Source organism: Schistocerca nitens, chromosome 1 (assembly GCF_023898315.1).
Source record: "Schistocerca nitens isolate TAMUIC-IGC-003100 chromosome 1, iqSchNite1.1, whole genome shotgun sequence".
NCBI lineage: Eukaryota > Metazoa > Arthropoda > Insecta > Orthoptera > Acrididae > Schistocerca > Schistocerca nitens.
In genome coordinates this window covers 538361609-538373976 of record NC_064614.1, presented here as the reverse complement: position 1 = coordinate 538373976, position 12368 = coordinate 538361609, and the positions used below count along the sequence as shown (strand labels likewise).

General features: G+C 40.5%; 1 protein-coding gene across 2 annotated transcripts in view; it reads left to right on the top strand.

The window, feature by feature from the left end:
• Positions 1-12368, top strand: part of LOC126253647 (F-box/LRR-repeat protein 17-like) — an 81862-nt gene that overhangs the window by 18186 nt on the left and 51308 nt on the right. For both annotated transcript variants that reach the window (XM_049955165.1, XM_049955156.1), the window contains exons 3-4: positions 1892-2061; positions 8674-8992. In XM_049955165.1, coding sequence (XP_049811122.1) covers positions 1892-2061; positions 8674-8992 — 489 coding nt within the window. The remainder of the gene's footprint in view (positions 1-1891; positions 2062-8673; positions 8993-12368) is intronic.

Sequence of the window (12368 nt, the reverse complement as noted above, 5' to 3'; positions counted from 1 at the left end):
CGCGGAAGAATATACATATCGTGTCATGTTTATATCCATATTATTCTTACGCCTAATAGTGATACAGTCAGAAATGAAGCATGGCAATTGACTAGATATTTAAATCTAAGATGACCCTAATTTCTGTGCGGAATGTAATGTACTAAAGAGGCGTCTGCAAAGATTTTCAAACGGAGAAAAATTTTCACTAAAGTCTCGCTCAGAACATCTTCTATCATTCGCAGTCTATTATTTAGTTTTTGTTGATCATTATCAAAGAAAGCAGCAGTGTAAGTAACAACAAATAGCAGTCTCTTGCCATTGTTTCGCTGATGAGACGATTTCTCTCTCTCTCTCTCTCTCTCTCTCTCTCTCTCTCTCTCTCTCTCTCTCTCTCTACCTTTTTTTTTTTTTTTTTTTTTTTAAATTGTAGGCGGCGGTAGCGTGCACAAAAGCAAGCCATGCCGTGAGCTGTGACAGGCCGTTAACACTCATTATCAGAATGTGACAAACAATGCAGAGATAGAGAAGATCCAACAGAGAGCAGCACACTTCGTTACAGGATAATTTAGTAATCGCGAAAGCATTAAAGAGATGATGGATAAACTCCAGTGGAAGACTGTGCAGGAGAGATGCTCAGTAGCTCGGTACGGGCTTTTGTTGAAGTTTCGAGAACATGCCTTCACCGAAGAGTCAAGCAGTATATTGCTCCCTCCTATGTATATCTCGCGAAGAGACCATGACGGTAAAATCAGAGAGATTAGTGCCCACACAGAAGCATACTGACAATCCTTCTTTCCATGAACAATACGAGACTGGAATAGAAGGGAAAACCAATAGAGGTACTCAAGGTACCCTCCGCAACACACCGTCAGGTGGCTTGCGGAGTATGGATGTAGATGTAGATGTAGATGTAGATGAATGCATGACACAGTACAATAATGCATTTTCAGCTTAGAGTGACGTAAACACCTATAACAAAAAGAACGGCACTTATCAGATCAAAGAAAAATAAGCAATCAATTCAAACCAGACGAAGCACGTGAAAAAGGAAGGGTACCCATATAAATACGGACGGAGCGCCTGACGCATAGCAGTGGCTATCTAGTAAAGCTTAACTGCTAAGCTTACGACTTGAACCAAACTACTGTAGCTGTATCGCCATTCATTTGACCTAAATTGTGTGTCATATTTCAATGGACCAACTTTGTTTCGATTTGGAGGTGCGGCCTAAAACTTTTCTCTCCCCTTGAATTTCAAGTCTCAAATTTCAGGTGCAGCTTAGATTTGGGAAATTTTTTTGTCCTTGATTTCGAGTCTCATTTTTCATGTGTGGCTTAGATTTGAGTGCGGCTTAGATCCGAGTAAATATGGTAATTCTGTGTTAGAATTATCTTTTTTATACTACATTTTGCTGGTGTAATTTTGTAAGATGCTATTTGAAAATGGACTGGTAGCTACGAAACATTGTGAAAAAAGAAGACGAAGAAGAAGGAGAGAGAGAGAGAGAGAGAGAGAGAGAGAGAGAGAATTTTATGCACTGCATCTATGTCAAGGGTTGGTTGTAATAAGCACTGAATAACCAGTGGAAAAACTTCTTTTATAGAGTATATTGTGAAAGTGTCTCCAAATATCTTCTTGTGAGACTGCTTCCTGAATTAGGTTGTGAAAGGAACGAAGTTGTTAACAGAAGTATACTTGTATGGTCATCAGGTCACCTGAACCATTGTGAATCGGTTAATTATGCTGCTTTGAAAGTGAAGATATCTTAATTTCCCACTCATACTGTTATGAACATGGAGTGGACGCAACTGTGTCAGTAAAGCTACATTTGCAGTTATGTGATTTTATTGCTGAAAATGTTGTGCTTGTGCAAATGAAACTAAAATCAAATCTACTACTCTCGGCACAGACAGGAAACGAGTGAAGAGGAGGCTATTGCGACATTTTCTGCAGTGCCACAGCTGCGGACTGTGATCCTAGAAAAAGAAGTCTCACCTGGTGTCTTCCAGGCTCTGTCTAGAAGCTGCCCACACCTCACCACTCTAGAGATTAACTTTTGGCAGATGCTGACTTGCTTGGTAAGTGTCTCGTATCGGTGCTGGAGAGATCCCTGCTGAGGAGGAAGTATCACTCACTATGAGGGGTGTCTGAACAGTAATGAAATTATTTTTTTTCTTCTGATGCTCCTGTCAGTCTCAACTATGCTGCCACCTATCTCGACCAATTTGACTTAGATCGGTTAAACTGGGTGATGTCTTATCTTCACAATGCTATCTAGCTCGCAAGGGCAAACTTCCTCTCACCGATGTGATTTGTATTGGCAGGCTGTGTAGAGCTTGACTAGGACTTCAACATATGCAAATAGTAAGACACAACATGCAACCGTTTTTGAGAGAATCGAATTTGAACATTTTACGTGTGGTTACACGATTCGTATGGTGAAACGTAATCGAGGATTCTGTAGCCAGGTGAGTAAGCGTCTAGTTTCATAAGTGTGAGGTCTGTGGATCAACTATCACTTCCCACATAATTTTAACAACAGATATGTGTGATGAAGGAACTAATGAGGACGTATTGAATAGGATTGGGGAGAAGAGAAGTTTGTGGCACAACTTGACCAGAAGAAGGGATCGGTTGGTAGGACATGTTCTGAGGCATCAAGGGATCACCAATTTAGTATTGGAGGGCAGCATGGAGGGTAAAAATTGTAGAGGGAGACCAAGATATGAATACACTAAGCAGATTCAGAAGGATGTAGGTTGCAGTAGGTACTGGGAGATGAAGAACCTTGCACAGGATAGAGTAGCATGGAGAGCTGCATCAAACCAGTCTCAGGACTGAAGACCGCAACAACATGTGTGATGACCGAGAACTGCTTACGAATGTAACCCAAATTTGTTATGCAATAGACACACTGAAAAAGCCACACACACATGCAAAGATTTGACATTCATTACAGTTGCTACATCTCACAATAATTAATGTTCTCATGATCAGTATCCTCCTGATTCATACAGTGCTCCATAGGTTGCACATTTTACTTGCCACATGTAGAGAAAATAATATAAATAAAATGACTGTACTGAATTAATTGGAAGTTGCATATCCATTTTTTGTTCTTATTATGAAGCTTTTTTCTTCTTTTTTCAGCATAAAGACTGTGAAAATAATAAATTAATGATTCAGTAATGATGGTTTGGACAGTCATAATAATTATGTGGGAAGGGAAAAAAGTGATCCTTGGACCTTGCACTCCCAAAACCAACTGCTTAACACACTTACTGTGGACTTTGTTAGTACTAGTGGCCATACAAAGTATATAAATATCTGTAGAATGTTCAAACGTAATTTTCTCGAAAATGGTTGAGAGTTGCATCTTCGTATTTATGTGTGTTGAAATCATAGCCATGCCCTGCACATCCCATAAGAATCAAATCAGTGAGGGAAATTCGTACAGTCCCTTGTCAGTCAGCTTTAGGCTTTGAGTATCAGTACTGCTGTTTCAGTGAACATCCTTGCAGTTACATGTTGGCACACACAGTGGAATTTATAGTCAATTAATGAGTCGCGATGAGTTCTGTCAAAAACTCGGAGACCCTTTTTTATAATTGTCTTGATCACTTCAGTCAGAGTTATAACAGTTTATTGGATTTGATTCTTATAAGCCATTCCTAGAGTTAAAAAATACAGAAAAGACAAAATGCAAAGTTACTATTGAATTAGAAAAAATTATGGTACAGGGCAAATAGGGGTATAAAAATATGGTCAATACCTTTCCCAAAAGTTACGTGTCTGTTACATGCCTACATCAGTCAGTTGACATCAAGTTGCACAGCTTCTTATATGTTGTACTTGTCAGGCTGAACAGTTATCTTCATAGAAAGTGGCATATAAGTTTGGAAAGATAAACTTAAAAACTATAACAGTCATTGTTTTTCATTATTTTAATGTAATCCACTACAGTTTTCAGTATTTGAAGGAACTACAATGAATTATGAATAGACCACTCATCTGATAAGCAATGATTATGTTATAGCTGTTTTAAACATTCAGATTTTTAAGTAATTGTTCCATATGTGGAAGCCAAGTACAGTTGAAGCCCCTCTATGTACGTAGCTGTTCCACACATGAGCAGGTAAAGCAGCTGATGTCGAGTGACTGAGATGGGTGTGAGGTGACTGTTTGGCATGTTAATTTTGTAATCAGATATTGGGTACATTTTCCTCTTTCTCTTGCAGTTTTTAATTTTGTTACTTTTAATAGTAACGTTTGAATTTTGTCATCGAGTCAAAACTCCAGTGTGATAGAGACAACTGTGAATGAAATTGAGAGACCAGAAGTATTTTCGAAAATAGATTGGCTGCACTAATTTGACAGTGGAAAATTTCCCTCAAAGTATGGTGAGATATGATGTGATGTATGGAAAAACTATAAGGACTCTGCTTCATGAAATTCTCAAGTTATTAAGCTATAAACATCGTTTCAGAGGTGTCAGGAAGACATAATGATGCATCCCACTCTGGAGCCTCGTGCCAGCAAAAGTGATGAAACGTGTCACATCTTCATAACCTTTCAAACGGTGGCTGTCGAATGGCTATACAGATCGTAGCAGAGGCTCTCAGTGTTCTGAAAACCACTATGCATGACACGGTTAGCCACAATTTGAACATGGAGAAAATGTGTGCTCAGTCAGTCCCCAAACTTTGACTGACTGCTCTGAGAATGACAGTACAGTGATGGTGAAAAAAATATTGAAACACATTTTGTGTGTGTGTGTGTGTGTGTGTGTGTGTGTGTGTGTGTGTGTGTGAGGGGGGACTATCATTATCACCAGTGAAATGTGGAGGCTCGGATACAACTAAGAGACAGGGCACTAAAATTAGGACGGCCCTCCCAAAACACTCCTTGCCTCTAGGAGCCGAGAGTGAGTTGATCAAAAGTGAAGTTTCTACCAGTTGTCCATTTCTGTAGTGGTGGGAACATTTGCAAAGATTTTGTAGCCCGAGTACACAGAGGCAAGGCTGTCTACCACATATATGTTCCCGTGAGGTTAAGGAAAAGGGCCATCCAAACACAAAGGGACAGCCACAGTGCCCACCAGTTGCACGGCGGCAATGCTCCAACTGCATGCCTCCTAGTTGTGGCCGAGTATGACTCGGCAGTGCTGCCACGTTTCCATCCCGTCCAGCGGTGGCAGGCATTTTCCAATTTCCTGCTGCTCAGAATTAAGGCCAGTCTGAATGGACTCAGTTTGTTGACAACTGAAACAATCCAACCTCTGTCATGGACAATTGAGGTACAGACTGTAAAAGTTGGTTATTGCCAACATTATAGTCCAACAATGCTGTCCGGGGACATTGTGGCCACGCATGAGAAGTAGCAATTTGTGGATGTGTTATTTATTAAGTAAATGAACTGCCAGATGAAGGTCTTTTTCTAGAATGCTGAAACACTATTTTGAATATATCGTTTAAAAGCAATTAATCCAAAAATTGGTGAGACCGATAACAATATGAAATTGTTTCTACCAGTTAGAAACAGACTGGTGATCAACTTTCATTTCTCCACTGGTGGTGATTCGTGCAAAAATTTGCTGTTCCTCTTTGAAGTGCCTTTTTCATCGGTAGGCCTCTTGGTTTGAGGCATTTGCATTGCTGTGGTGGAAGGAACCAAGGGATCGATTGAAGTATGAATTTGAAGGTGCAATATGAATGTGGGATTTTACTTTTGTGGTAGTTACAATGGCTCACTCAGATAAACTAGAAATATTTTTCCAATGGAAAGAACAGTTAATAAGAACTATGTATCACCGTGTGGAGCCATTTAATATAAAATAACTCTGTGAAGTTGGGAATCACAAATAACAGTTTTGTATATTTTCCTCACCAGCAGAAAAGCAGCAATGAAAATTCTGTCTGAGATTTACACATAATATCATACCTAAATAGAGGAATTCAGTAGTAGATTTTGAGACTTCAAGGGCAATAAAGTAAGTTTCAATCTGTTTTGTTCCCCTCTCTGCATAAGTGCAGACAAAGTCTCCAAAGATTTACATATGGCTTGTGAAGATTTTCAGTGTCACTCAGATTTGGAAAAAGTTTGAAAGTGTACCTCTATTGGAGTTCTGTCAAAAGTATGTGCTTAAGGAAAAATATTGCAGCCTTATTAGTGTGCTCTGTCTGTTTTGCATCACTTTTTTTCTAATCACTGACACTCATGTGGAGAGTTGACTTAGAGTTGCGTCAAACCAGATATTGGAAGCCTTGTTCAAGAGTAGCAGTGCCAGGCTCTCCCCTTAATTAATCAGTATTTCTTTCTTGTACTGTTATATTGAACTAGATATAGCCATAATAACTATTTACATCAAATATATTGCACTGTGTATCAAAAGAAAAAGGGGAAAATATCAAGGGAATCTGCTATGATAAATTTTTAGGTGATACAGCTTATTTTCACACTTCAACAGCAAAATATTTACCTTCATAATTTGTGATAGTATGAATTCAGTTACAAATCTGTTGCTATTTTAAAATCTTTGAGTGATGCTTGTGGTAAATAACCTTTCAGTATGAAACAAATGGTAGCTAACTAGTGCAACATAATTATTTAATAAGCCGCTTTCACTCTCCCATTTTATTCGCCACGCCCCTTCCCCTCCCTCCTCCCCCGTCTCTCTCTCTCTCTCTCTCTCTCTCTCTCTCTCTCTCTCTCTCTCTCTCAACCCCCCCCCCCCCAATACACACACACGGGTACAGTTTTTAAATATATGATTAGAGGAAGTGAGAACAAAATGGTAGTATCTCCTTGTGGTCACAGGCCATCAGCTATATGCAACGTGCTGACTGGGATGGCAAGGATCTACTCCCAACACAGTATGTATATGAATCTGTGTTATGATCCCCACTCATTCAACATCAAACACATTTGAAATAACCATTTTGTGTTAATTCCTAAATTATAAATATCAAAATTTTGTTAAACTTCTTTCATAAACCAATACCACAATAAGAAGGGAAAAAAGACACACCAGGACAGAAGCATCCAAATGGGATGAATTTGATAGCAGTAATGTAGTGTATAACAATCAAATGTTTACAATTTGAGAAAAATTGAATGATTTATTCAAGACAAAGAGCATCACAAATTGAGCAAGCCAATAATGCATTGGTCCAGCTGTGGTCCTTATGCTAGCAGCTAGCTTGGCATTGATTGAAAGTGATGTTGGATGTCCTCCTGAGGCATATTGTGCAAACTTCCATCCGACTGACGCATTAGATCGTCAAAATCTCAAGGTGGTCGGAGGGTCCTGCCTGAAATACTTGAAATGTTCTCAGTTGGGTAGGGATCCGGCAACCTTACTGGCCAAGGTAGGGTTTGGCAAGCACAAAGACAAGCTGTAGAAATTATCACACTGTGTGGGTGGGCATTATCTTGCCGAAATGCAAGCTCAGGGTTGTTTGCCATGAAGGGCAACAAGTTGGCGCGTGAGATATCGTCAGTGTCCTTCTGTTCTGTAAGGGTGTTACAGATGATTAACCAAAAGGTCCTACTATGAAAAGAAATGGTGCCCCAGGCCATCACTCCTGGTTGTCAGGCCATATAGTGGGCGACAATCAGGTTGGTATCACACCTTCGTCCATGTCACCTCGAGATACGTCTTCACTGCTCATCAGTGCTCAGTTTGAAGTGGAACTAATCTCTGAAGACAGTTCTACTCCAGTCAATGTGATTCCCAGCCAAATGTACCCAACAGCACTGCAAATAGGCATGTCGATGTGCAGATGTCAATGGCAGTTGGTGCATGGGCTGCTGTGAGCTCAGCCCCCTTTGTGTGAGCCTCCTATTAATGATTTTTGCAGTCACTGAAGCACCAGTTGCACAATGGATCAATGATAATGATGAATTTGAGGCTCTTAGTGCCTCTCTGATGATTGCTCGGCCGTCACATTCTGTCATCTCTCTAGGTCACCGCTTCCTTCGTGACACTATGTTTTGCCACCGTTCACCTATGCCTGCCAACATCTTCGAATAGTGGTATCACTCCATATTCAAATGTGGAATGATTCGCTGATTATTCTGGCCGGGTTCTTTGAGCCCAACTACATGTTCTCTCTCAAATCCCGACATGTGCATATACATATTCATGCTCGTGTCTGTGAGGCATAGTTGCTGTACAACTGAGTACACATAATGAAATTTGTGAAGACTTTGTGCCCTGGTATTGATATTCCTCTTTTTACTAGCCTTGCCAATTGCATGACGACATTGTGCTGCAGCATTACACATCCATCCATCAGGTCTACAGTTTTGCATCATTCGTCAATGCCTGTATGAACATCAATTTGTGACCAGTTTTCTTAACTCCTTTGTGGTGTGTCATTTTTTTTTTTTTGTCTTACTGTATTTACATTACATCATTCAGATGGCAAGTACTACAGTGTAACTGAAATTCTGTCACACGTAGCATAGACAGATGCCCCTGATGATGTAATCTGTGTAATTTTGGAATTCTGGGGCAGTTTTGTCACCCTTTTTATCCTTCCCTGTGTCTAATGAGTTGATTTGTTAAGATGTGCAGTTTCGATGTCCTTTATATACGCGATTGACTTTGTTTTTGTACTCGTATCAGTTCTGCAAATTATCCATAGTGTATCATAAACCTGACTCGTGTCTGCTTCGCTTTGATTCCGGAAGCAGACAACCTCTTTGCTGGCTGTAGAAAGATCCACACATTGTCCATTCCCGACAAGGGTATCCGGGCAAACGTGAGATTCTTGGACGCCGTGGCACGGCTGGCAGATCTGCGAGGGCTGCACATACGAGAAACTGAAGATGCAGACAAGGTGATTCCACTGCGCATTATAGCTGATGGCTGCCCACATTTAAGTGACTTGGGCTTGGGGGACGTTTTTGGCCTATGCTACCAGTATCAAGATGCTGAGTATTTCATCAGTTCCCATAAATGTGTGCTCAAGAGCCTGCGTATCAGGTGGACATCAGTCAAAGGCAGGTGAGTCTAAAGTCGTGACGCTCATCTCGTACGATCAATCGCTGTGTTGCCACCTCTGCTGTGCCCACACTTTCTATCCTTCAATTTGTTCACTGCAGGTGAGTTCTTCTCATCCTGGCATGTGACCTGCCCTTCCTGTTTAACCCTCGCCAAACTGTCCCTCCCTCCTTCCTGAGGAAGGAACTGTTGGTATTGAAAGCTAGTAAGTGTATCAGTTTTACTTCTGTATGCATCTATCAGCAGTACTGATACTAAGTGCTATCCAGCAATTTTGTCTAAAAAAAATTGCCTTTTCTTTTAAAAAATCTTATTTTCTGATAAAACTGTATGTATACCAAGGTAACTTACAGTGAAATCAGATGTAAACTGAAGCTTCTGTGTTTGATGTTTTGTAAATTATTTAGTATAGTCCTCCATGAGCTCGGTGCCCATCTCAGCAGGAAAATGTACAACTTTCAGTTTAAGAACTACATGTAGAGCATAATCAAAATGTTCATTTCTGTGCAAAGGACCTGTCTTAAAGAACTTGTCACTCAAATCAAAGCTTGTGAAAAAAATACTCATTTTATCATAAACAAAACAATTCAGTCCCATTACTAATCATTTCTGGAATTTGATTGATTCCTACTGTAATAATTTCATTTTTTTTTTTTTTTTTGTGTGGAGGTTCTGCCTTACGATTTAATGTATTGGCTGTTTTCATTTATGTTTCAGAAGATTAATTAGGATAAAAGATGACTAAGTCAGTAGAATTGAAGGCAGGTATCGACTACTATTAATTATTTTTCAGTTTTCATAGAGTCACATGAAAGATGTCATGTTTGCCAGTTTGCTGTTTACAAACTTTTGAAAGACTCTAAAATCCAAACACATTGGTTTGTCTTCAGATGGGACACAGAATTATGCTTGACACACTGGTGATAAAGAAAATTGAAAAATAACAAACTGAATATTCTTCTTGTAGTTTTAATTTAAATTCATCACAGGTACTTTTGACAATAAATAGCTTTTGCCATCAACTATGACGAATATACTGTGGAGCACAGAAAGATATCTTACTCTTTGGGGAAAGAGACCACAGTTAATACTAAAATTTCATTTTAACTGTATTTTGTCTCCTCAGAGTATCTGAATAAAAATTGGTGATTTCAGACATATTAGTGTGATCTGAATATTCTGTGAACTTTACGTGCTAAATTTCACTTTGGAAGTAATTACCATTGATAATGGAGCAAGAGTTTTGGAATTTAGTCAAGCTTGGTATATTGGGACCTATATTTTTACTATTCAAATTGTCTTAAAAATGTTTGTGGAATTGAATTCATGCATCCAGTATGTAAAAGATAAATACAAAAAGTATTTTTCCAAAAAGTTTTCAGCTAAACCTCACACGCCTCCAAAACTGTTGATATTTTTTGTCATAGTCTTTTTTACCTGCTCTCTTCTGTCGGAAGTTAATAAACTGAATTATGTGCAAAATTATGGGCATTAACTGAGTAATAGATTTTACTTTTATTTTGAAATCCACTTATATGTAAAACTTAACACTGGAAAAACCTGAATGGAATAACAGTGTGAATTTGGATAGGTTACTGCTCACCCCATTGAAGAGGCCTTGAGCTCCACAGTTTGGTTCAGCACCCAGAGACACCAGTGACCATGTGCGTATTTGTATTTATTTAAAAAGAAAGATGATGAGACTTACCAAACAAAAGCGCTGGCAGGTCGATAGACACACAAACAAACACAAATATACACACAAAATTCAAGCTTTCGCAACAAACTGTTGCCTCATCAGGGAAGAGGGGAAGGAGAGGGAAAGACGAAAGGATGTGGGTTTTAAGGGAGAGGATAAGGAGTCATTCCAATCCCGGGAGCGGAAAGACTTACCTTAGGGGGAAAAAAGGACAGGTATACACTCGCACACACACACATATCCATCCACACATACAGACACAAGCAGACATATTTAAATATGTCTGCCTGTGTCTGCACGTGTGGACGGACATGTGTGCGTGTGCGAGCGTACACCCGTCCCTTCCTCCCCCCAAGGCAAGTCCCCCCGCTCCCGGGATTGGAACGACTCCCCATCCTCTCCCTTAAAACCCACATCCCCTCGTCCCTCCCCCCCCCCTCCCCTCCCCCCCGATGAGGCAACAGTTTGTTGCGAAAGCTTGAATCCCGTGTGCATATTTGTGTTTGTTTGTGTGTCCATCGACCCGCCAGCGCCCCCATTTGGCAAGTCTCATCATCTTTCTTTTTAGATATATTTTTCCACGTGGAATGTTTCCCTCTATTATATACATATATATATATATATATATATATATATATATATATATATATATATATATATATATATATATATATATATAAAAAGAAAGATGATGAGACTTACCAAACAAAAGCGCTGGCAGGTCGATAGACACACAAACAAACACAAATATACACACAAAATTGAAGCCTTCGCAACGAACCGCTGCCTCACCAGGAAAGAGGGAAGGAGAGGGAAAGACGAAAGGATGTGGGCTTTAAGGGAGAGGGCAAGGAGTCATTCCAATCCCGGGAGCGGAAAGACCCACCCTAGGGGGAAAAAAGGACAGGCACACACTCGCACACACACACACATCCATCCACACACACAGACACAAGCAGACATATTTAAAGACAAAGAGTTTGGGCAGAGATGTCAGTCGAGGTGGAAGAGTAGAGGCAAAGAAGTTGTTGAGAGACAGGTGAGGTATGAGTGGCGGCAACTTGAAATTAGCGGAGATTGAGGCCTGGCGGATAACGAGAAGAGAGGATATACTGAAGGGCAAGTTCCCATCTCCGGAGTTCGGATAGGTTGGTGTTGGTGGGAAGTATCCAGATAACCCGGACGGTGTAACACTGTGCCAAGATGTGCTGGCTGTGCACCAAGGCATGTTTAGCCACAGGGTGATCCTCATTACCAACAAACACTGTCTGCCTGTGTCCATTCATGCGAATGGACAGTTTGTTGCTGGTCATTCCCACATAGAATGCATCACAGTGTAGGCAGGTCAGTTGGTAAATCACGTGGGTGCTTTCACACGTGGCTCTGCCTTTGATCGTGTACACCTTCCGGGTTACAGGACTGGAGTAGGTGGTGGTGGGAGGGTGCATGGGACAGGTTTTGCACCGGGGGCGGTTACAAGGATAGGAGCCAGAGGGTAGGGAAGGTGGTTTGGGGATTTCATAGGGGTGAACTAACAGGTTACGAAGGTTAGGTGGACGGCGGAAAGACACTCTTGGCGGAGTGGGGAGGATTTCATGAAGGATGGATCTCATTTCAGGGCAGGATTTGAGGAAGTCGTATCCCTGCTGGAGAGCCACATTCAGAGTCTGGTCCAGTCCC